This window comes from Cololabis saira, chromosome 16 (assembly GCF_033807715.1).
Source record: "Cololabis saira isolate AMF1-May2022 chromosome 16, fColSai1.1, whole genome shotgun sequence".
Classification (NCBI taxonomy): domain Eukaryota; kingdom Metazoa; phylum Chordata; class Actinopteri; order Beloniformes; family Belonidae; genus Cololabis; species Cololabis saira.
In genome coordinates, this window is record NC_084602.1 from 14,011,158 (window position 1) to 14,036,883 (window position 25,726).

The 25,726-nt window shown below is 40.6% G+C and overlaps 1 protein-coding gene across 2 annotated transcripts; it reads left to right on the top strand.

The window, feature by feature from the left end:
* Window positions 1–25,623, top strand: crlf1a (cytokine receptor-like factor 1a). 2 transcript variants are annotated; one of them, XM_061743152.1, is made up of 9 exons: window positions 1–456; window positions 6,594–6,872; window positions 9,193–9,322; window positions 9,955–10,124; window positions 18,979–19,136; window positions 22,105–22,179; window positions 22,271–22,364; window positions 24,394–24,582; window positions 24,714–25,623. In XM_061743152.1, the coding sequence occupies exons 1-9, from the start codon at window positions 384–386 to the stop codon at window positions 24,728–24,730; spliced, it is 1,185 nt and encodes a 394-aa protein (XP_061599136.1). In that variant the 5' UTR covers window positions 1–383; the 3' UTR covers window positions 24,731–25,623. The 2 variants fall into 2 exon arrangements, with proteins under 2 accessions (XP_061599136.1, XP_061599135.1); XM_061743151.1 differs by having other exon boundaries at window positions 24,394–24,578.
* Window positions 25,624–25,726: the final 103 nt, after the last annotated feature.

The window sequence follows — 25,726 nt, forward strand, 5'->3', positions numbered from 1 at the left end:
GAGAGAGAGAGATAGAAAAGGAGAGAGGAGGGGCCTAAAAAGTATGAACTTGTGTATGATTTTGGCTGCAGGAAGCATTAAGACGGGAGACGACCGCGAGCAGGACGCAGCGCGCAGGAGGAGTCGCTTTGTAACTTCCCACGGACGGACTTTCCCACTTACTTGTTCATTATTATCATCATCATTATCATCATCATTATTATTATGATTATTTTCCTCCTGGCGGGCTCCCTCGTTGCCGTGAATCAAAGCCCGAGCCGTCCCGCCCGTGCCGTCGCGCCTCCCTCTCGCCGTGCGTAATTTGTACCAAAAGGACCGACACCAAAACAACACGAGGACGTGGACGCGGCCCAGGGAGACGACGCACGAACCGGCGGGGGAAAATGAGGAGCCTCCTGGAGATCTGCTGGGTTTTCCTCTCCCTGCACGCTCCCGGCGTGCTGTCCCTGTCCACACGTAAGTTGCACACGGGTGTCTGTCCGCGGACGCGGGGGGACGCGCTGGGAGTTTAGTGTTATTTGGGGGAGGGGAGGAGGGCGCACCACCGGTCCGAGTGTCAGAGCAAGATCTGCTCGTAAACACCCCTGCGGGACACTGTCCTCATCTGGGTTTGGTTTTTAAAGGTAGATCTGTTTAAAGACAGAAAAAAAAGACAAAAAAAAAAAGTGCTGCAACACTTGTTGGATAAAAAGAAATACTCTTTGAATCAGAATCAGAATCAGAATCAGAATACTTTATTGTCAGTGTGCCTGGGTACAGTGAGATTTGAAGCAGCATCACCTCTCCAGTGCAAGACAAATAGCAGTAGTGCAAACAATAAGAAATATAAAGCATTAAGAAATATAAGTAATATAAAAAATATTAAAAAATATATAAAAAAGGTTAAGGTGGATTTGAATCGTTTTTTTTTACAGATGACAGTATATACTTATGTAGGAATATTGCACAGAGTCCGGGAGAAGTATTGCACAGTTAAAAGAGACAGTAACGAGGAAAGGTTTTTTGGATTGAAAGGTTTTCTATGAGAGACATCACTGCAAATTGTTTAAAACAGATAAAAGCCCATATACGATACTACAAAGACCACAGATGTAGCGTTTCACTGAGATAAAAACAAGACAAGATGAGATGCGAGCCATCTAAATGAACAATCACTGTACTGCGGCTTTCTGTGAAGCTCCACTGTCTTTAGATTGTGTTTCCAAAGCAAGATAACAGTGATTCCACAGATTATATCTGTTTCCTTGTTTATATAATAAGAGCTCATGCTTGGGTCTCATTCAGGATCCCTTCTGGTACAACTCTGGTTGCATTTAAGTGAAAGAACAAATGCCATTTGGCTTGAAAGCTCCTGTTCTTGATGTGGCCCTGCAGCAGTGGTAGTGGCGGCGTCCCTGCAGAGAGAGCTCGTCTCCCAGGAGGCTGCATTTCAACAAGTCAGTCCATAATTCCTTTAACACATGGAGAGCATATGGTTTTGCGAAGGCGCATCAACACAGTGACATCATTTGCAAGGTTTTCAGGGAATGTTAACTGAAGGGCTTAATGCACAATAACGTAAATAAATCAGCCTTACGTCCGTTTCACCAGTTAAGTGGCGGGATTAGTTTTTATGGTGAGCCCACTTGCAAACAGCAGCTTTTCCGAGAGGATCTCTGGTTAGTCATCCTTTTTTAAGGGGGCTATTAGAGGAAAGAGCAGTTGTAAGGGATTAAATGAGACAACAGGCCTAGATCCCGAGCTTCTGTTTACCATAGAGCCTAACTGCTCATTATGTTTTTATTCCCTGGTATAATGGATAGGGCTTCCCTTTCAAGCGGTGCTTGTGGTTTGCAGATGCGCCTGAAGTAAAATAGTTCAAACTGTGTCTGATTATTCGCTGCTGACATTTTTTAAATCAAAAATTCGTTTAAGGTTGATTTTTTTCACCCAAAATGTACTTTTTGTACGTCACAGCCGACGCTTCCCTTGCTGCACTTGACTCCTGTGTGACTCTTCATTGGAAATGAACATCTTTCCTCCTCATCAGCTAAACAGCCGAGATGAGAATCTGTGAGATAAAAAAAGCAAACAAACAAAACCAAACAACAACCAACATCCGCTGCTGTTTCGTCAGCCTCTTTGCAGACAACGTTGCATGACTCATTGTCACTTAATGTTGCGTGACTTCTTCTTCCACCCGGCTCATCTGCGCTGGCCCCTCAAAAAGCTCCACCTGCGTGCCTGTTGCCGAGCACGGAGGATTTCTCTCAGCTGTTGCATGGATGATTGAGGAATTAACTTTGCGTGCGTGTGTCCGAGTGAATGAGAAGAGTTAATGCCATCAGACGCTGGAAGCCTCTTAAGTTGTCTGCAATTTAGGAACAAAAGTTAAAACAATTTCCATTCTTTGGCCCGAACTCCTTCCTACGCAACTTCATGGTTGAACTCGTCTTCTAATGAGATCTGCGCTTCAAGCAGCCTCTCCAAACAAATAATGTTTTACAAGCCATTTCCTCCAGTGAGCGTGTCGAGCAGAGACAATAAACACGAGTAATTTTGTCTCCGTGCAGCGTTTGAAGAGTGAACGAAGGGGTTGGTTGGAGGCCTTCGCACCCTTCTCAAGGGTAATGTCCCATCCTCGCCTCGCTACGCATACATAAATACTGCTTGTTATTCAGCTGGAGCAGCGCATTAATGGCTCATCACAGCAGCCTTTAGCTCGCTGGATCCAATGACGAAGACAAACAGCCTCCGTGCGTTGGTTTATTTGTGTTCCTGTGTGTGCATAAATGTGTGGAAGTGTTGTGTCAAGGCTCAAGAGGAGGGTACCATATTAACTCTGGAGTGGAGTCGCAGTTGAATTGATATCTTCAAAGGCGGCTTTTCCATAGGAGACCACACAATGGCTGTCAGAGTAAAGTGGCTGGCAGCTGGGTAGACGTGGCCCCGGGCACAGATCTGTAGTGGTGTGACAAAGTGCTGAAGTGCTCACGCTGGCTGCTCAGTCATCACCTTTTACAAATCATCCCACACGTCTTCATATTGCCGTCTTTGTAGGTGGGAAACTATTTCTCCTAAACCCTGCGGTCTTTGGACGAAAGTTCTCTTTTCTTCTCATCTTTTCTTTTCTCCATTTATTATTTGATTCAGATCAAACTCTCTTTTCTTTGGGTTAAAGATCTAAATAGTGTGATCATTTATGAAGTGTAGTGTTTTAACAACTGCTTCAAAAGACTAAAAAGGGAAAGCGTAGGCAAATAATCCAACTGAGGTGAGCCGTGGTACAAATCAGGCATGTGAGCCGTGTCCAAGGCTGGATTTAATGTTGCACAACGGTGCAATGTAGGGTTAGGGTTTCGAAGACTCCTACGGTAGCAGTCAACAAACGTGTCCTTCTGCGAGATCCTCAGTGGACAATCATATCCCAAGAGTCAACGCGTAGCTGATGGACATGATGGGTGTACTGAGGCGAATCAGACCCTGGTCCCAGTGGTAAAGTGTTTAAACAAACAAAACTGGCAACATTTCTTGGTATCCGGACGGGTGTTGGTGGCGTAAAAAGAAAGTTCTTAGAAGGCCAGACTGTCACTGTTTCTCAAAATCTAGTACGCCAAGTTTGGTCTTGATAGTCCACATCAGACAAGTTTGGCTCGGGAGGTTCTGGCCCCGTTTGGAGGATGGCAGGAAGGGGATTTTCAAGTAAGCCCTGTCTGCAAATACCATCCACTTGTATGTTGAAATTTAACCTGCAGTTGCGATCGTTCTCCTCTACGTCTCTCTCTACGTCTCCACGTCCAGTTGACACGGTTCTCCATTGGCTGCATGCTTGATAAAATGGGCGAAGCAGGAATATATCTGGGGGTCATGATTGTTCCTTGGTAGACACACTATGAAGCTGCTTCTGTTGCGACTGATGACATTTCTCAAGAACACAAATACAGACAAAAACTGTTGAGAAATGTTAGTGTTTCCAGTCCTCCGTTAGTTGTGGTATTTAAACACTTGTCTTCTAGACAACATCCTCCAAAGATAGAAGCTCCAACACTGGGACGTGGCAACAGTTAGTCGTATAAAACAATGCACTTTTATTTTAAACCCTTGATCTAACTCAACTTTGCCTCTCTCCCTTAGAAAATATGACATTTTTTAAAATTGAAGTCAGTTTTGCAGATACTGAGAACTATCCAGCTTCCCCATCTTTATATCTCGTTACATCTGTGTGCCTTGAAAAAGGTAAGACAGCGTCTTCCAACAAATACTGTGACTGGCTTTGCGATTATAAACCTCAAATGTAATGTTCACTCTGCATTTGATGTTTCAACATGCGCTGAAGAATTACCAACCTGACCTGTGTGGTCAAGAGAAAAGCTTGGTGTTTATAGGCAGCAAATTGTCAGGGAATAACAGGGCTGTCAGGGTCTTCTTACTTGTGTCTTAAAACTACACCGTTTTTTTTTTAGCTCCATCTCAACCTTTTTCACTCTGTATGAAATTGTCAGTGGGAATGACACCTTTTACTAGGAGTTCTGATCAGATTTGTGTTGATTATAGAGCGGCTTATCTCACATGTTTTGTGGGGTGTTTATTGTTACAAATGAGTCAGAAATCATTAACTTAGTAGAAACATCATTGCTAACTTCTTGTGTTTGTTGCACCGCAGCTTGTGGTGTTTCTTCAAGCATCGGTAATGCTTTACACTGTTGCTTCATGTCGTGTCACCTGGATTGCAGCTTCCTTTTCTGCTTTACGTGTCTCTTATCAAATCTCAAACACTTCCATGCAGCAGAAAATTGGCCATTTTTGAGAAGAGGATGGGAACACGCCAACAGCATTTGAAGTTAGCTTTGCGCCCAGCATCTTCAGCCCAACATTTGCATAGCTGCTGTCAGACATTTAGATCAGGATATATAATTTAACATGTTCCCTCAATGGCGAAATAAAAAAAGACTGTTGCGTTTAACTGAACTGGGTTAAAACACATGGCTGGTTTGCTCTGCTAAGCCCAGTAGCGATTATTATGACGATTATAGATGAGGAAGTGATGACGGCCTGCCATTGGCTGAGCAGGCATGGTAACGGTTAAGATTAAAAGAAAACCCCTTGCTGGACCTCTTCATTAGTGTAATAAGCCACTAAGGCCAGAACCTCCTCGTCAGTCCATCTATCAGTTTTTTTCTTGCTATTTTGATTTTCAACAAATGTTCTAGCAGTAATATGTTTCTGTTCTAAATGGTTCAAATCCGTTGAGTTCACATGATTTATGTTCATGTGAGAGTGCTGAATGTAATTCAGCAGCAACCCAGCCAGGTAGTTTCTGTTGGCCAACTTGAATACCTTTTGAGTAGCTAGGAACATTTTCTGCCCTGTAAAGGTTCCTGAAGGGAACTTTTGCAGAGCTGTTCCTGGTAATAAGAGACACGCTTCAACAATCTGGCCCCAGAAAAACTACTGCTAATGGAAATGCACTTCATGACAACTTTGTGACTGTGAGAGATTACAATTTAGACCTCATTCAAACATGCTACGTAATGTTTTGTATAAGCTTTTGTGATTTTACTAGTCACATAATAATAAATATCTAAATGAGAAGTGAACATAGGAAATGTCTGTCTGTAATAGAACCAGCTAATACACTGGTAAACATGGCCAATATCTGCATGACTGAGGGATAACATAACAGATAACATAACAGACAGATGCACCTTGCATGTTTTGTATCTTGTGTCTACGAAGGACAACAGTGAAACATGTCAAGGCATTGTCACTATTAGGGATGGGCGATATTTTACCATTCACGATTTACCGTCAAAAAAATTCCCCACGGTAAGAATTTGTCATCTCACGGTAAAAACGATAAATTCTCGTTGATGACGTTTTTGTGTAAAGCCGGATTTATGGTTCTCCGTAAAATCTACGCACAACGTATGTGAAGGAAGGAAGGAAGGAAGGAAGGAAGGAAGGAAGGAAGGAAGGAAGGAAGGAAGGAAGGAAGGAAGGAAGGAAGGAAGGAAGGAAGGAAGGAAGGAAGGAAGGATGGAAAGATATGAGCCTGAAAGAAAGAAAGAAAGAAAGAAAGAAAGAAAGAAAGAAAGAAAGAAAGAAAGAAAGAAAGAAAGAAAGAAAGAAAGAAAGAAAGAAAGAAAGAAAGAAAGAAAGAAATGAGCCAGAAAGAAAAAAGAAATGAGCCAGAAAGAAAGAAAGAAAGAATTGGGTTTTATCAATTCAATTTAATTGGTGTAGTTTAGTAGCATTTAGTATCTTTTAGAGCAGTGTTTTGGGGGTTCCAAAGACTGAATGTGGTGATAGATTTATAGTTATAAAGGTGGAGTTGAATTGGTATTTTTTTATCGTCATTTTTATCGTTATCGGGATAAATGCCAGAAATTATTGTGATACATTTTTTAGTCCATACCGCCCATCCCTAGTCACTATCAGGAGTTGAGAGCGAGGGACTGTTATTGATGATGTTATTAACTAGGGAAGTTGAGAAGTTATCAGTTTGTCGTCAGCTCAGCATGATGACATCTGGAGAGCTGCTTCATGGCACAAAACTTCAGCGCAGTCACTGTCAGAAAGTTTATTCATGTTGTCAACTGTCTTTCCTCCTGCAGATGTAGCAGTCGTCTACCCCCAGGACCCTGTGCTTCGCATGGGGTCCAACTTGACGGCCAGCTGCTGGGTCCACCCCGACCTCAGCATCCATGCCAGTTCGCTGTTCTGGACTCTGAACGGACAGCAGCTGCCCAGCTCCCTCTACAGAGTGCTGAGTCCCAGCAACCTCAGCGTGACGCTCACGGGCCTGAACGCCTCCAGGCAAACGTCCGGTGACAACCTCGTCTGTCACAACCACAAGGGACACATATTAGCCGGTTCCTGCATTTACGTTGGGAGTAAGTTCAAATCTAAAATGAATAAGCTTAAAGTATTTTCTGACGTCTTTCCGTCAAATGCATCTGTATCCGCTTCTCTGTTTCGCTGTGAATAGATACTGATGCTTCTCAAAACTCAAACTAAGTGCAGGCGAGGTCTGAAAGGCCTAATACACCGAAGAGATGAATGGAATGGAGAGGATATGGGAATAAAAGGGAAGAACAAGGAAGTAGTGGGCAGATTTTAACGTGTCCCTGCACGGTTACGGCTGTATTTTATGTTTAGTATTTCTGCCTTCAGACGCAGCGAGAGGCCTCAGCGAGTGTGTCATTGGGAGACACTTTCACCACCTGTGTGGTCCATTACTCGCACTATCACTCATAAGCTGCCGTCTTTTCATACTCTGACATTTATGTGGACATGAATTTATATGTTTACACTTTACTGAGCTTGTTAATGTCGTCACTTATAGTTTAAATCTAGACTTCTTTTCCACAGAGGAACTTTTGCTTCAAGAAACTGTTTCAGGAATATTGTCGCGCTCCCTCCAGCCGAGAAAAGACTATGAATTGAATTTTAAATTTTTTTGAAGTTGCCAATTAAGTTTATCTTAAAGAGATGAGAAAATGTTGTCAAGGCTGGGAAGGCTAATTGTTTGGTCATAGACACATGGGTTTTGTGGGAATGATATTACTAGAATTAAACTGATAATAAAAAAAAAGGCCTAGTCACAATTTCCCTGGAAAACAGTTGTGATGTTATGAGAATTAACTTGGACTTTGACGAGAAAAAAAAGTCAAAATATTATAAGAATAAAGCCTAATATTTGTTAAAATCAGAGAGCACCTTGTTAAATTGGACTGTAGTGTAGAAATTTAAAAATCTTTCATCTTTTCAGCATCGTATTATCGTAAGTGTTGTGACCTTGAGAAGAAAATGTCAGACATGAGACAACCTCTTGAAAGCAGATGTCTTAAAGAGCGTTTTATACTCGCTTACACCTTGTTCACAGGTCATAGGGGCTCGTTTCTCGCGCAGCAAGCTCTTAAAATCCTCCTCTGATTCTTATTCCAAATATACCTAGTTATTTCTCCGAATGACATGTACGGATTAGATGGGAGCCTAGACGGCAAAACTTAATTGTTGTATCATTGTGAGAGTTCACTGACCGAAACCACATTTGTCCAGAAATGTTGATGATTTTTCTTTCTTATGTTACGACTTTATCTCCCCAAATTACAACTTGATTCTCATATTATTATGACTTTTTGCAGTTTGTGGAAGTGAACTGGAATAAATGTTCAGTCGCAGTAACATTTTAGCATCTTTTAACTGACACGTCTTCCTCAGAAAAAGCTTAAGGCGCTTGGTATTTGTTAGAATTGTGTATTTCTGTTTTGTCTCATATTTGTCACTTAGATATGCTTTCATGTTGTCAGCCGTTGGTGAGAATTATAATAATAGCACTAATGTAATTATGAAAGAAAAATCACATCCAAAATAAAAGGCATGGTAAAGTAAATTGGAATAATTTTATTTGAAAACATTTATGCCATTATTATTACATATTCCCATTGATTTTACAGTGTTTTGTCTATTTTCTTTTGGCAAATAAATTACATCTGAGATGCAATGATTTGCATCTGTGGTAGAAAGAACTCAAAATCAATGACATCGTGTATGTTATTAATATAATTGCCATATAATATTTTAATATGATTTTTACCAACACTGCTTGATTGCATTTATCTTAAAATATATAAATAACACTATTAACCGTAAACATGGAAAAGATCCTTACGGTCTAACGTTCATTTTATGCGCAGTCAGAGAAACACATGCACACACACACACACTTTTTAATGTTTTCCTTCGCTCTCTTGTTTCACTGAGAAAAAACACGGGCCTGTTAAGAGGTGATGAGATGATAAATGGCGTTATAGCTAGACACAAGAATGTGGCCGCAGAGGAAACCGTGCATGCGGACACGGAGAAGCAGCCGGGATCCCTGCCACTCCGCTCTCTGGGACCCGGTGTTCCCAGAAACGAAGGAATGCTGGCGGGAATCCCGAGTCTCACCAAACCAGACAGTGCACACAAAAGCGCCCGCACTCTCACACATGCTCGCACAAAGAGCAATTAAGAGGTACAAGTGCAATTTGTGAGGAACAGCACCACTGGGTGAATGATGCTCTGAAAGATGGGGGTGAAGTAATGGCTGGAGGTTTTCTGTGTACCGGCACTAACCTCCGTTTTTTTTCTATTCTACTCCCTCTTTCACAACCTGTACCCTCCGTCCTCTCACCCCCGTCATTCTCTCTACGCCCCGTTGCGCCCCAGTGCCTCCACAGAAGCCTGCCAACCTGACCTGCTGGTCCAGGAACACCAAGGACCTGACGTGCACCTGGGCACCCGGAGGAAAAGGAGAAACTAATATCAGTACAAAGTACAAGCTCAAGTACAAACTCAGGTATAACTGTTTCACTCAGTCTTTATACCCTTGAGACTCTGAGGAAAGGCCTTCCCTCAGTGGTGGCTCACTAAGCTCACTAACTCTTGGCTTAGATGGTATTCATGAGTATTATTTGGAAAGTACAGCGTTGCAACCTGGCTTCAATTTGATGAAAAATTGCTAATGGTTCATAAACAATACAAAATTACTGTTTTCTTTTGGTTTTATGTTTGTTTGTTTTTTTTGGTTTTGCCTGCAAATTGTTTTATTTTAACAAAGATAATAAAAGAAAAAGGAAAAACATTTTTTTCAACTGTAAAAAGACCATTTTAATAAGAATGACCAAAATGCAGGGAAATCTGGGATTAATGAAATAAAAAAAACTGAGACTGAATAAAAGCAGAATTTCTATTTTAAGTTACTTCAGAAATCTAAAAAATTACACATGTTGCATGTTGCCTGCCAAATGCAAAGAGACTTCATGTTGAACCCAGACGCAGACTTAATAAAAACATGAAGCATTCTTCCCCAGCAACAGATTAAACAACAAGTTGCATTTCGACGACGTCTGTTTGAAGATCCTGAATGATTTCCAGAGTTTTGTCAGACTCTTTTATTTTTTTCTTTCGTTGGTCCCCTCTGCTCTACAGATGGTACGGTACGGAGAAGGAGTGCCAGGATTACACTCATACGCAGTCGTACTCCTGCAGCATCACCCAGGACCTGCATCTCTTCACGCCGTACGAGATCTGGGTGGAGGCCTTCAACCAGCTGGGCAGCGCCACCTCCGACGTCGTCACCATTGACATCTTAGACGTAGGTGAGTTGGAGAACAAATCCTATTTGGCCCTCTTGGACTCCCCGGGAGCCAACGTTTAACCTTTTAACATCGTGGGAGATCCCAGAATGCCTCGTTTTAGGTTAGTTATTTTCAAGCTCAAGAGCTTGATTCTGATGCTTCCTGAAGAAAACGATTCTTATTAATTAACACGTTGAATCTTGTTAAATTCATACTAAAACAATGACATAGCAGCAGAAGTTTGCGGTTTAGCAGGGCTTTATGTGCCAGTTTATTTTCTTAGCCAGCAGCAGTTTTCACCCTATTTGCCTTTTCGGTACTTTAAGGAATCCCAAATGTCTCGGGGCTATAAGTTTGTGCTGATTTTACAAATATGAGAGTGCCGGTGAATCTTTTAACCAACCTGTACAGAAAAACCCAAATGAAAATATTTTCTAAGAATGCAGTTTGCTCCAAAGAGTGATTTTTCTTAAGATGCTCATGGAAAAATTTAATCTTTGAGCCTTGCCGTTTGCCAAAAGAGGCATATTTTTTTTTTATCGCTGGAACCAGCCTGGTAATTTTTTCTCTCATCTCTGCCATCAAAACATTTTTTTCCGAAAGATCTACCTTACTCATAATGGATGGTTTTTTTTTCTTCATTTTCTTCAAACCATTTTCAGTTGCGTGTCAAAAGCTCCCCATAGGTCTCCTGAAATATTCGTTTTAACTTCTCTGGCACAAACAACCGCGCCACTTCATGTTCACTTAAACCAGAGCTTTCTTCTTTCTTGTGATGCTGGGTTTGAACTTCATCAGATCCACTCGACCATGTCGATATGCCCAAATAAGAGGTTTATTATTCACCATCATCTCACAACCAGCCTGTGAAAAAAACATAATCCAATGAGCTTTACCTTTGATAAGTTGAAGAATCATCTCTGCTTTACATGGTTGTCAGGCTCTGGGTGAGGAGAACAGGTAGAACAGAGTTTTAATCTTGCTCAGGAGCACTCAACCAACTTCACTTGGTTAAGAACTGAGTGGTATTTCCTTTAAAAGCTTTAATTTGTGGTATTTTGCACAAGTTAGTCTAGTTTGAGCAGGCAGACATACAGGACTGTCTCAGAAAATTAGAATATTGTGATAAAGTTCTTTATTTTCTGTAATGCAATTAAAAAAACAAAAATGTCATACATTCTGGATTCATTACAAATCAACTGAAATATTGCAAGCCTTTTATTATTTTAATATTGCTGATTGTGGCTTACAGTTTAAGATTAAGATTCCCAGAATATTCTAATTTTTTGAGATAGGATATTTGAGTTTTCTTAAACTGTAAGCCATGATCAGCAATATTAAAATAATAAAAGGCTTGCAATATTTCAGTTTAATTGTAATGAATCCAGAATGTATGACATTTTTGTTTTTGTAATTGCATTACAGAAAATCACAATATTCTAATTTTCTGAGACAGTCCTGTACACACCCCTGGACATGCACGCATTTACTTTGTACTGTTGGATTTATCTCTGTGTAAAGTGTCTTCAGAAGAATTTTGTTGTGTAACTGAATAACTGAACTGAATTGAAAATGTTGTCTCTTTTGATAAGCTCATTTTCTCATTTTTTACTCGTGATCACAGGAACACAAACACGTACACACACAGAGATTTTTGGAATTTTCCAGGCTGGTGCTCAGACTTAATCCTGACTTCAAGGCGGCTGTGGATCCCGAGGCTTCAGTGGGTTTGGGCTTTGAGGCTTTAAGAGTTGGACCTGAAATAATACAATCTGATTAACTTGGAATTCTTCACCGGGTTTGCTCCTAATGCGCTTCAAACTGCGCTGGGAAAAAACATCCTGAAAGAATATTGAGTTTCAAGGTGGACATGCCACGGGCGAGGAAACAAGCAGTAATCTCCCTCTTCTTGCTAATGTATGCAAGGGCACACCTGTCTACACACCCCGAGGGCAGGGCAGCGCCGCGTGTGTGTGTGAAGAGTGGGTGTTCTCTGCACTTGCATGCGTGAGTTGGAGTTTTGTCTCGATCTAGCGGACCCAGCCTTCCCTTCCGCTCAAGTGTTTTCCATAACAGAGGCAGGTCATAAAGAAACCACACCTGTGTGGAACTCCTGTGAGTCACTCTCATCTACAGTCGTGTCCAATCAGTTACGAAGGTGAGGTGGAAACACCTAGAGGTTTTCTGCATTCCTCAATCCCAGGGAGACGTAATAACCGAGGAGACTAGAGGAAACTTGCATCGCCGTCTGAGTGTGAGCTCCCGATGCGTTAAGGAGTGACGAGAGATACTGACAGTGAATCATCTTGTAATTTGTCACGTCTCTTTGACTTTTATTGTACGCATGACACGCGCACACTTTTGCTCTTACAGTTAACTGTCTGGGTGGAGATTTAATAATAATAAACAGGAGGTTGAGGTTGAGGTGTCGTATTGGTGCTTTAAAACACTTCTTCAGTCCTGAACTTTTAGTCTAATCCCGTGGAAAACAGAGGCATACTCGTAACGGATACAGAAACATAATCTCTGTTAATTCTCTGATGTACTCTGTGACTGCTGGCAGTCTCGTTGCTACTGCTCCATGTGCAGCATGGGAGATTTCACATTACAGGACTGTCTCAGAAAATTAGAATATTGTGATTTTCTGTAATGCAATTACAAAAACAAAAATGTCATACATTCTGGATTCATTACAAATCAACTGAAATATTGCAAGCCTTTTATTATTTTAATATTGCTGATCATGGTTTACAGCTTAAGAAAACTCAAATATCCTATCTCAAAAAATTTGAATATTCTGGGAATCTTAATCTTAAACTGTAAACCAGGGATATTCAACTGACGGCCCGCGGGCCACTTGCGGCCCGCCAGGAGCTTTTATGTGGCCCCTGGTCATATTTAAAAAAAGGGGGGGAAAGTAGTGTTGTCCCAATCGATCGGACGTCACTTCCGGCCGGCAAGCGAAACTAACATTGTTTACATCGCATTTTGTTAATTAATAAAAGTTTAAGATGCCTGGTAGCCTCAGTTGGTTAATGATTCATTGGACAGTGTTTGTACATATTAATCTCTGTTGGAGATGTTTTTTACTACTTCAGATTTTTTTCCAGTGTTGCACAGTGATAATGTCACATTATTTGTTATTAACCTCCGTTTATAGAGGACTTGTTTACATCATTAGGCTTCTAGGATTGGCCTGAAATTTTTTTCATTTGAATCTCTAAATGAGGACTTTGCAAGTCCTCCTATGATTTCATGCGATTGTTTTGTTTTGCTGATATAATGCACAGATGTGTCATAAAAAAAGGAGCTTATGGTTAATATTTTGGTTCCTTATTTATAACGTCAAACTGGCTACTATGGACTGAAAAGCTTGTGCTCAATGCTTAATATAATATTCAAATAAGGAAATCTTGGTGGAAAGTGGTGCTTTGTCATTTTGGCGTGTTTTATTAAAAGTAGGTCAATATCAATTTCATTAAGTTTGCACAAGGCATGGTTTCAAAATGAACTTCAATTTAAAATAATATTTCTTTATCTGAATATTATATTTAACATTCATAATGACTAAAATCTGGAGACAATTAATACATAATTCATATGTAAACTAGACATATATATTCTCCTGCTCATTCCTGTGCACAAATGTATTATATACTGTATACATAAATCTTAGTCTTTGAGTGCAAAATACATTTTGAAAACCCCCAAATTTTCCGCCTGCGTGCTTTGTGCGCGAACGCAGTGCGGCCCTCTCCATACAGTCTTTTTGCAGATGTGGCCCCCGGCCTAATCTAGTTGAATACCCCTGCTGTAAACCATAATCAGCAATATTAAAATAATAAAAGGCTTCCAATATTTCAGTTGATTTGTAATGAATCCAGAATGTATGACATTTTAGTTTTTTTTAATTGCATTACAGAAAATAAAGAACTTTATCACAATATTCTAATTTTCTGAGACAGTCCTGTATGCTCACTGCAGGTTACGTTCATCCATACTTTATAAGGGAAAAAATGTTAAAACCGAAGAGTCCATTTCATCATTTTTCAATCTCAAGAACAGCATATTTGATTACATTAAGATGAAATTGTTCCATTGAGGAAATAGATGCATGATGCATTGAGAAAAAAAGATGCATACCTGCACTACTGTTACTGAAAGAGCATAGGATTAGGTTTTTTTCTGGTGCGGCTAAGGACTTGTATACGAAAAAGAACTTGCTAATTTTACATGAACGTATGCAGCTGTTTGAATTGAGAGGTCCTGGAGTGAATGTCATTATGTTTAAAATGTTTTTACTCACAGAGACACACACAAACCCCATCTACTGATTTAACTATGGTCAAAGACCAGATGGCTTTGACTTCATTGGCTGGTCTTCAGTACTTACACATTATAGCAGTAAAAGCATTACATTAATGTATATACACAGAAAAAGGAAGAAAAAACAAAGGCACCCTGTTTCAGTATATACACAGAAAAAGGAAGAAAAAACAAAGGCACCCTGTTTCAGTTTTACGATGTAACGCATCAGCATGTAATAAAATTCATCTGGTGTTTACCGGGTCTTAAATTGAGGTAAATACAACCTCACATGAACAAAACATGACATAATGCATTGTGTCATTGTTTATTTAAGGGTAAAAAAACAAAAAAAAAACAAAAGCCAAGCCACAGAAGTAGTGTGTGAAAAGTGAAGTACACCCCATGGTTGTCACGAGAACTGGTCTGGTAGGACAGAAAACAAAAGCAGATAACAAGCGGGAACACGAGAGTTGTGGCAGGTGGTCTGAGACAGGACAGGGAAAAAAATCACCTGGCTTTCTATTACCAGACTGGATTGTATTAGTTTCAAATGAGTGAAATTACTGAAATGTTGACCTGGTTGCATCCTGATTGGTGCTGAAGCTGGCTGCATCAGTTAAACTGAAATGTGCATTTCCTTGAATAACCACGAGAGGCTGGCTCCGAAATCGAGTCGGTCTCCAGTGATTGGGACGTTAAACTGTCCAGTTTTAGAGCAGAAAGAAACATATTTGCAGCCTGGTACCAAAAGCGGTTTTGGTTTACAGCCATTTGAAGTCCATAAGGGATGTATTTTTATTAGGCCTGTGTTGAAAATTTTTTTTCCGATTCTAAATCGATTCTCATATGAATTCCTAAAAATCGATTCTTATGTCTAAAGATCGATTTTTTTTATTTTTTTTTCCATCATTTTCGCCAGGTGAACATTAATCCCAGTAGTCGGACACAGAGTTTGTCATGATACTTCTGTAAAATGCCAGGTGCTTCATGGCAATATGTGTGCGTGGTGACAGAATAAATTAGATAAGCTAAAACGATTTATTTACTGCATGAACTGTTGCAATTTCTTTCTTTTTTGCACTTTAAATGGATATTGAAAGGCCTGTTTGAGTTATTTATTTTATTTCTTAGTTATTTCACAATAATTATTGTGAAATTATTATTTCACTAGTTATTTTACAGTCATATAATTCAGGCAACAGCTCAAAAAACATTTTAAATAACACTAAGCCAAATCAATATCGAATCGGATCGAATCGAATCATGATAATCGATTCTGAATCTTAAGAATCGGAATCGAATCGATTCTTGACATTTGAATCGATCCCCAGCCCTAATTTCTATGTACCTTGCCAGGTAAAGATGATATAAAACCACGTATTTATGCATAATTAGGAGGCTTTTTGTATGATAGCTAGTTAGCCATCCATGACATCACACAGTTAGGTGTTACCACTTTTACTACATTTGGTGAACCTGACACGTGGGTTGTGACAACTAAAAGACAAACCTGGACCGGCTCTGGATTGATGTAGGAGAGTCCGGGGACGAAGGGGGCTCACCTAGCACCAGCTAACGACCTTTGGCCATCAGTTTGGCCGCTGCGACCGGCAGCAGAGGGCAACGCCTGGCCGGCTGCCTCGGGGCCGGATGCTGAAAGCTGGCAGCTGAAAGGGGCCTTTGGCCGGTTCTCTTTATTACAGCTGACATTGATGACAAATAACAGCCTGACGATGAGTGATGAAGAGCCCGGGATGGATAAAGTGATGAGTTGCAGCTGTGCCAGGTGGCTGCCAGAGAGCTGCCCAAGTCTCTGCACACACTCTGACAAACACACACATGGACACACACACACAGTATAGCTATTTCATATCATCGTGATTGAAATTTAGTCCACTCTTCTTTATGACATTGTTTCAGTATTACTGTCAAGAATTGTAACATTTAATGCTCAAACCGAGACCTGTTTGAGTATTAAACTGAGTTTTTGATGAGGCTTTTGGGTTTTTTTGCATTTCCTTCAAGCATTTCACGGCCTGACCTTGGGACGAACTTGCTTGAGCGTTCCCTTCTGGGAGGATTGGCAGCTATCTTGTGAATAAACTATTTTCTCTTCCTGTCTTGTTACCCTTCCCAGATAGAGGGGAAGGAATAATGACTTCTCTAAAATCATTGCTGATGTCTTTTCCCATTGGCATTGTGTGAGCACATACCAGACTGCTCCAGACTAGCAAACCAGCCTGCTTTGTAGATGCATGAGGTCATTTTTCCAATTTATTGCGGTTGTGTGTAATATCCGCTGTTTCATATCTGCAGTTATTACTCCACTAGCAAACATGTCTGCACATTTCCCTCGTTCCCGTTCCCGTTGGAAAAGGAAGAAGAGCGGGGAAGGAGGTTTTAATTCTGTTTCCAAACCAAGAATATCTGTTTGCAGAGCTGAGACTGAGACTGTTAGAGCACGCGGGTTTTCAGGAAAAACATCCTCGGACATTGATGTGGTATATTTGAAATGGGGACAAACAATCAGGAATTGACAATAAAAAAAATATTGTATGGCCTGATATTAAAAGTTTGGAATTGTGACAAAAAAAGGCAAGAAAGAAAGAAGAAGAAGAAGAGCTGTTGCTTTTATTTTACTGAGATTGATAACCATTAGTTTCAAAATCCTGGATACTCGAGGCACAGGTCCCATAAACTTTCTTTTCCCCTCCACTGAATTTTTCCCATCCTCATCCTCCCCCTGGGCGTTTGAGTTTGTTTACTTGTCGGGAATAATGACATTCTTTCAGGGAACGTCTGTGGTATTGACATTACCTCAAAAGCAACCAAAAAAGTGAAGTAAAACTAAAGTAATGGTCTGTCACTGCATGTTTGTTTGTAAAAGAGATAATTATTGTCAGATGAAGAAGCCTCCACCAGCTCACTCAAGTAGCCTTTCAGAAATTAAAAAGTAGCCAGAAACCCAAACCGTCAGCGCTGAACGATCCCTGCGTGTGCTGTGTTCCACAGAAATACGTCATTTCTGCACGGTTTTTAAACTGAAAACAAAAGGCTTCCTTGACCCTTCGTACAGACGGTGATCTTAAGTTGTATTTTTACCACAGGAACCTTTTCCAGGAACTCTGGCTTTTGGGAATTGCCTTTTTTCGTGTTCTTTTAGGATATTTTAAGAATCATTGGGCAAGTTTTGTTTTCATCTTTCTGTCTCAGTCAGTTTATTATTCCCAATAGTTTTAAAATCTGTAATTTAACAGAATTCAGCTGAGATGTCATAGACACACTCCCGATTGGCTGGAAATGGCGTAAGCCTTTTCCAAACTGATGGACAGCAATAATTGCGTTAAGGAGATCATTGCAGAGATAGATGGGAGACTTTTCTGGACGAACGGTGGGATGGAGCTATTGATAGGATCACCACATCAACGTCGTGCGCTAGGCTAGGCCTTATCCAATTCAAAATCTTTCATAGACTTCACTACTGCAAATCTAAACTAGCCACGATATATCCCGAAGTTGAAGATAAAGGTGTACCCTCTCATCGGCTAATCACACTCATATGTTCTGGTCTTGCCCCAAGCTAGTAGGTTATTGGACTAATATATTCAAGACTCTGTCTGATGTATTTGACATTCGTTTGGAGCCATCACCCCAGATAGCCATTTTTGGAATACCACCGGAGTTTGGACTTTTGACCACACTGATAGCAAGACGCAGAATATTGTTGGGGTGGAAATCCCCAAAGCCTCCTTCTATTGCCTTATGGCTCAACGATATTATGGCTTTCTTAAAATTGGAAAAAATAAAGTTTACAATTAGAGGTTCATTAGAAAGGTTCTTCTCGAGCTGGCAACCATTTATTACTTATTTTGAAAATTTGAGAGTACTTCCAAAGGACTGAGCTGATGTCTTTGTTTTTTGTTGTTGTTTTTCGTTTTACTATCCCTAAAAATAGTAACAGCCTAATTACTAATACATTGGTATATAAGTCTGGGGGTGATATATGACAACATTCAAACTCAAGTGTTTACTAGTATAACTTGTGACTACTACTGGAATTGCTAATTATTGATCTAAGAAATAATTATTAGTCTCTAGATAACCCATTTCGGTTTCGTTTTCATTTTATTTTCTTATTTAAGTTTACATTCATTGCACTACTACTACTTTTTTGTTATGTCACTATATTAGTATCTTTTTATTTTTATTTATTTACTATTTTTTTTAATTTTTATTATTATTATTTATATGATTTTTATTTTTTTTTGCTATTCCCAAAGGAAAATTAATGATGATAACCATGGGGGGAGGGATGGGGAGAGGGAGGAAAAAAAAAGTATGTTCATCTGTTTTGCTATGTATTGTGGAAACAATCTGCCAATAAAAAAAAAAAAAAGGAGATCATTGCTGATGTCTTTCCCCCTAGGCACTGTGTTAATATACACCTGCACACTGCCAAACTCTGCTTTTAAAAAAGGTGGTTAAATATGCTGATGATCAAGTATTAAAGTGCATGTGATTAACGGTGTAAGGCATTAAATACCCTCTCCGTCTCCTCCTCCTCCAGTGACGACGGACCCTCCGGCCGGTGTGACGGTCAGTCGGGTCGGCCAGCTGGAGGACCAGCTCAGCGTTCGCTGGGATGCCCCGCCGGCCCTCAAGGACTTCCTGTTCCGAGCCAAGTACCAGATCCGCTACAGGCTGGAGGAAAGTCAAGACTGGAAGGTAAAACGACACAAACCCGTAGGACGGTGAATCTCTTCTCTTCTCCCGTCTCTTTGGTAACAGACAGGTGCAGAACTGCAGCTCGCCCATCCAGCTGTTTCACATCCCAAACTACCCTGATGGAACCCATTCGTCAAAAGCTTGTATCAGTTATGTATCTCCAGACGTTTTTTTAAACTCACGAACACTGGAGACGTTCAGGTGAATTTGCGGACAATTCGATCCAGACTTTTTTCCCGCGGCCGCTGCTCACACGTGCAGCGCAGGAAGATGCTCCCCCCCTCAGACGCGAGGGAGGGGGCGTCTGAAGAGCGGCGCCCGGGGGGAAGAAGTTGATACAGAAGGCATGCTGTGAAAATTGCCGTGCTCTCTTTACAACACGCCGTGAGTGGTAGATTAGGCTCCTGACGACGGCTTTTGTGTTCATGTCAGTACCGTACGCATGTGAATGTATCCACAACACTGAGAGGCACGTGGGACGACCCAGCATGCACTGCGGCTCTGGGATAGAGCCAAAAAATAAAAAAGAGTAATAGTCTAAAATAGCAGCAGGCATAAACCCTGTTGAGACAACCAGCAGTCACTGATAAAATCACCTTTGACAGTATTTGTACTGTAACATTAACAGCTCTGTGCCTGGAGGACTGCAGTTGCTCCTATGCTGATACCAGCTTTGGAAATTCTTACCAATTCTGACAAAAATAAAGGATCTGCAAGTTTATTGCACCGCCTGATACTAGGGCTGGGCGATATGGACCAAAAGTCATATCTCGATATTTTCTAGCTAAATGGCGATACTCGATGTATATCGATATTTTTTCTGTGCCATAATTGGGGTTTCCCCCAAAGCATTATAGCATAGCATCTCTGTTAGCTTCATTTTTTTCTGAGGCAAACCCTTAAAAAAACAGTCAGTTTTAATACAAAGCCTCGTGCCAAATGTCACACAGGTACCTTTATTAACAGAGGTCTGCACAATATCAAAATGTATAAAACAAATGAAATAAAAATAAACTGCCTGCATATATAGAATAAAAATGCTTCTTGAATAAAATAAAACAAATACCCTTTCCTGCATAACAATTCAATTAAAATACACTGTGCAATTAATACAATGTAGACAGTAACAGGCAGACTTTTCCACTGAGGTTGACAGTTTACAAAATAAGCTATATCCAAATCATAATTTTTTATTTATTTTTTTTTTAAATCGATATAAACGATATTGTCTCGTACCATATCGCGTTTACAAATGTATTACCAATTCGTCTGGATTACTCTAAAGGCCACCACAGGAAGCTATGAAATACGGCTTCAGCACTTCCTGTTTTGAGTCAGCAGGTGGAGAAGCAGCGTGACGTGACGACTCCACAAGATGTTGTTTTCAATATGCTCATTATACAAGGCTGCAGCTTCCTCCAAAAGGAGGCACAAATGCTGCTCGGAGAAAAACAAGGAAACAAAATGTAAACCGACCTGCATTTTTAAGTGTTTAAGGAGCAGATTGAAGACCGCAAGGAGTTCATGAAGTCAAAGGAGAAGACGGAAGAACCACAGCAGCCAACTCTGAGGCTTGCTTTTCAGAAATGAGAAAAACTCCCAAAGAAAAGCCGGAAATGAAATTCAGTGTCCTGGATAAGTCATTAAATGTCTGATTTTACCCCTCAGATGATCACTTGGGAGTCGCGGTGCAGTTGGCCTGACTGTGACTGAGCGTACTGCGTGCCACGTAACCCCTGACAACGGAACCAGTAGGAGTAAAATTCTAGTGAACCATCTGAAAGTTCTTCCAGTAATCTTCACTGGAATTTAGCCTGCTCGTGTATCTGCATTTACATAAACCGGAGGAAAGGAGGAAACAGTCACGCAGGTTAGAGCCGAGGGGAAAATGTCGATAGGAAATCTGGAGGGCATGTTGTGGACGTTTGCTCTCTCACACACCAACCCTCCCTAACGTCTCCCCAACATCTCGGGCCTGCAGTGTTTGTGTAAAAAACAGCTTAGAAGTCAGGCTTTGATCAGGAGGAGAACGTGGGCCAGATCCTCTGTATACAAACCTTTCATGCATTAAAAATACAGTTTGAAAACGTCAGTCATGCAGATGGTGCCTCCTAAGATTTCTCTCAGGGTTGGGGAGGGAAGATCCTCCTTGTAATTAACTGGGAATTACACCGTCATAAAAACAAAACAAAAAAAAAAACAAGCCTTTACTTGCTTGATGGAGGAACGAGACAAAAGTAGCGGAGAGGTGTGGCGGAGGGATAACAGCGTTCAACAGAGCAGAGAAGAGGATGGAATCCGAGCGACTTTAAGGGTTGTTGTTGGAAACAAAGCACCTCTGAACTGGACCTAATCATGAGGTCATGCTGAGGAATGGAAGGATACATCTCAGCTGTTAATGTCTTCAATATGCTGTGAAGACGCTCAGCTGGAACTCCTGCCTATTTGGCTTCGGTTACATCACATCATTAGCCATCTGATGCCTGTAATTTCCATGTTCTGCTTTCTGTTGGAGTCCTTCTTAATAAGTGTTTACAGATTGAATGCCAGAGGGACGGTGGGGATTATTTGACCAAATATTAACTGCAGCCTGCGTGTGTGTGCGTGTGTGTGTGTGTGTTTCTTCCTGTCTCTGCTGAAGCGTTTTGCCATCTTCATATTTGCATGACTACCTGTGTGCGCTCCTGTGCGAGTGAGCCTTTCCCAGAATATCCAGCATTGTGACAAATAATGGAGAACAGATTTTCACCCAGCAGGCATGAGCGGCTCCGTAAACATGCTGATCAGGAGCCGGTAAACAATGTGGTTTTCATGCATGTTTACGTCTGTGGATGGTTAGCGCGCGGTTGTGTTTTCTGCATCTTGATGCTGCGCTCTGTTTTAAGTTCATGTCCATCGCTATTTAATACTGCGGTCGGACCTCCATAGCGCAGCTACTCAGCGTTCGTGTCTTTTCTGTGTCGCCTAGGTGATGGATGATGTTGGGAATCAGACGTCCTGTCGACTGGCTGGACTGAGACCCGGAACGGTGTATTTTGTTCAGGTATAATCAAAGCGTGCACGTGTGTAAGTGCACCCAAGGGTGTGATAATGTGTTTAAGAATTTGACATGTTAAATGATGCATTTTCTGCAGGTTCGCTGTAACCCAGTGGGCATCTACGGCTCTCGGAAAGCTGGGATCTGGAGCGAGTGGAGCCACCCCACCGCTGCATCCACCCCCCACAGCGGTCAGCACACACTCGCTGCTTTTTATTTACTTATTTATTTTGTTCTTGCTCTCAGTATTTGGGAGCAATTTGGTCCTCTTAAAAAAGGCAATTTGTGCACAAAAGCTAACTTCATATCATGGTGTACCGCATTTCCAGCAGTTCTCAGTAGCTGCAAGAACATGGTGTCCATTTTTAGTCTCATAGCATTGGCCTTTTAAAATTTGGTACAAACCGAGACAACAATCGCACATCGAACTCTAATCACACATCCTGAGGTTTTACAACATAGTATGTATGTATGTATATATATATATATATATATATATATATATATATATATATATATATATAGATATATATATATATTTGAAAAAGAGATAATTATGAAAAAGAAATGTCACATATTTGCCATTCAAGATTCTGGGCAACTGAAAAATTAGCAAAAAAAACCCCTTTCCAGTAAATAACACTTTTTTCTTAACGATTAATGCAAAAGAAAACTCAGAAAGTATTAAGTACTCTGTGTCCTGAGCACGCACGAGGCGACAGTGAGGAGCAACAACTCCTTAATAACAATAAGTGTCTCTGTAGCTCTTAATTTGTTCAGAAGTTTTGTTAACAGCCGGAATGGGTTTGAAAAAGGGAAGAGACTCACTTAATACACAGTTAATACACACTTAATAAATAAAATGTTTTCTCAAATCTTGGAGAAAGGTGCCCTCTGCAGCCCTGCAGCTTTCCATTCAGAGCAGCCTGTGGTTGTGCAAGCGGTTTGAGCTCCATTCTGTCTGTTTTTAGAGGAAATATGTGAAACTAAAAAGATTCTCTGCAAGGTTATTCAGCTGGTCTGTTAATACGTTTGAGGAAAAACACTGTGCTGTATTTTTATCGCATCCGTGCCAGTTACACACTGTTGGGAGAGCCAGAGTTCTGCTGGTGGGAATCAGGTCTGCACAGTGAGACCGCAGCAGCTAGAGAAGCAATAGTTTGGGTACAATTGTAATAAGCGCACAAACAAATACTTTTTTAGGGTATGTGTACATAATGTATGAGAATTTCACAGATTTCTCTCTCATAGATTCAAGTAATTTTCAGATTTTACAACATCCCCTTCTTCTTTTGGCTGATCTTTATCTATTTAAACCAGTTTGAGGCATTTATGGGAATTTTATGCGGTTGATGCAGAGGTCTGAAAAAAAGATCATCGTCATCATCAGATATGATACATTTGGCATTACAGGATTAAATACCAACAAAATGATATCACATAAATGTTTTTTTTAGGTAGTTTGTCCATCACTCGTCTCTCAGTCGTGGGATTATTCGTTCAATATAAATCTTTGTACGGAACATAACCGCAAAAATTAACTTTTGATTTCACCAACTCTAAATTATGCTTATGGTGTTTTCATTCCTTTTTTTCTACTTTACAAGAAAGTTTTAAATTGTTTCAAGTTCATTTGAATCATATTATTGAAAATGTAATGTTATTTTTGTAAAAGGAAAATGCAGAAAGTGACTTATTTTCTTTTAAGTTTTGATTAGTTTCTTTATTTATACACATTTTCAGTGGTTATCGTGTTCATACTGTAATAAGATAAGCTTTATTACAGATTAAAATTCCTGCATGGTTGAAACGCAGATCGTTGTGCTCCTTCTTCTTGTCCAGACATAAGCTTTGCACCTGGTCCCGTTCACTGCAGCAAAGGCATTACATTTTCGTCTGATTATATATAATACCTTTAATTTTTAATCAAATCCTGTGTTACGTGGAAGCAGTGCTGCAGCAGGCGATCACTACGCCCAGGTAGTGGTGCTAAGACAAAATATAGTTCCTTTTATCTGTTCAGAAGATATTTACATCTTTGTTCTTTTGAATTTCTACAATATTTGAGCAGAATTTAAATGTTAGTGCCCCGACATTGAAATAAGGACATTTTGGCAGCTATGAAGCATTTATAAAGTGGTTCCTGGTGCAGATGAATGCTACTTAAGTGTGTATGTAGGAGTCAGACTCACCGTCCTCCTCTCGTTTCCCCTCCTGCAGAGCAACTGATGTCGGGCTCCTGTGACCCCAAGTCCAGCGGCGACTCCAACTCCACCCTGCGGCGGGAGCTGAAGCAGTTCTTCGGCTGGGTGCGGAAACACGCCTACGGCTGCAGCAGCATGTCCATGAAGCTGTACGACCAGTGGAGGGTGCTGATGCAGAAATCCCACAAAAGTCGCAACCAGGTAGGTAAGCATCGCTAATGCAAAGATCAAGCACTGACACAATTCACACGCGCACGTCCTGCAAACATACGTACGTAAACAGACTGCAGGTCATTTTGCAAAACTGATTTCTGACTGAATTTGTCTTTAATTTAGGTTCTGCAAGGGGATAAATCATAGCACATGCTGCCTCTGCAAGCAGAAAAGAACTGAGTGAATGCAGTTTGCTTTTGTTTATTCGCGTGAATGAGAAGAAGAGATGTCATTCGTATATCGGATTCATAAAGACAATTTGCTCCAACCATCTTTGGACGGACACCAGCCGTGACTGTGAGAAGAAACCACTTCCTTTATGCATTTTTTTCCACCCGACGGCGCCGGTGCGAGTGACGGAGATGGCCGACTCACCATTAACATCCTCATATCGTGAAAAGACGCCATGTGGACTGTTCTGCTGTCACAAACTACATCGTAGCATGACCATCTCACACAACAGTAAAGACATTTGACATGTATTTGATGTAAAGAGGAGAACAGAGCAAATCTTAAAGTGTTATGTGACGTTCTGGGGTTTTTTCTGTGGATCGAAAACACCATCTAGTGGCTGCTCATCATCCTGCGGATTCTCTAACCAATGCCCCTCACTGATGTCCTAAAGTAAAGAGAAAAGTAAGAAATTATAAAACAGTATTTTGAATTAATGCTTTATGTAGTTGAAAAATGTGCCAAACTGATTCACCCAGGATTCTTGTGTTTCTGAGTGACGGTATGTTACTGATGATATGATGGTGTTTGCGTTTGGACACTGCCTTTATTTTTGTACTGAACTGTACCAGTATATTTAAAGTATAAAGTTATGTTTTATAATTCTTAAATTATGTTTAGTTAGTGAAAGACTGTACAATGACTGAAGTTGTTATCGATCTCTAAAGATGTCCCATAAAGATGCTGCCAGAAACACAGAGTTTGGACATTACTGGTGTTTGCACAAGAACACAGCTCTGATTTTTCTCACTTCGGGTTCTCATCCTTCTCTTCCTCACTCGATTTGTCCAAAACAAGAGTATTTAAACTGGAACATACCAGGAAGAAAGGAACCACTCCTTTAAGTTCTTACATGTGGTCAGTCACCAGCAGGGATGAGCAGTTGATTTTATTCATATCTTTAT

Bases quoted from the DNA above. Each gene is read 5' to 3' on its own strand.
- crlf1a (XM_061743151.1), top strand. From the start codon at position 384: ATGAGGAGCCTCCTGGAGATCTGCTGGGTTTTCCTCTCCCTGCACGCT. The intron at 9,323-9,954 runs GTATAACTGTTT...TCTGCTCTACAG, and splicing joins AAGCTCAAGTACAAACTCAG to ATGGTACGGTACGGAGAAGG. The intron at 22,365-24,393 runs GTCAGCACACAC...CCCCTCCTGCAG, and splicing joins TGCATCCACCCCCCACAGCG to AGCAACTGATGTCGGGCTCC.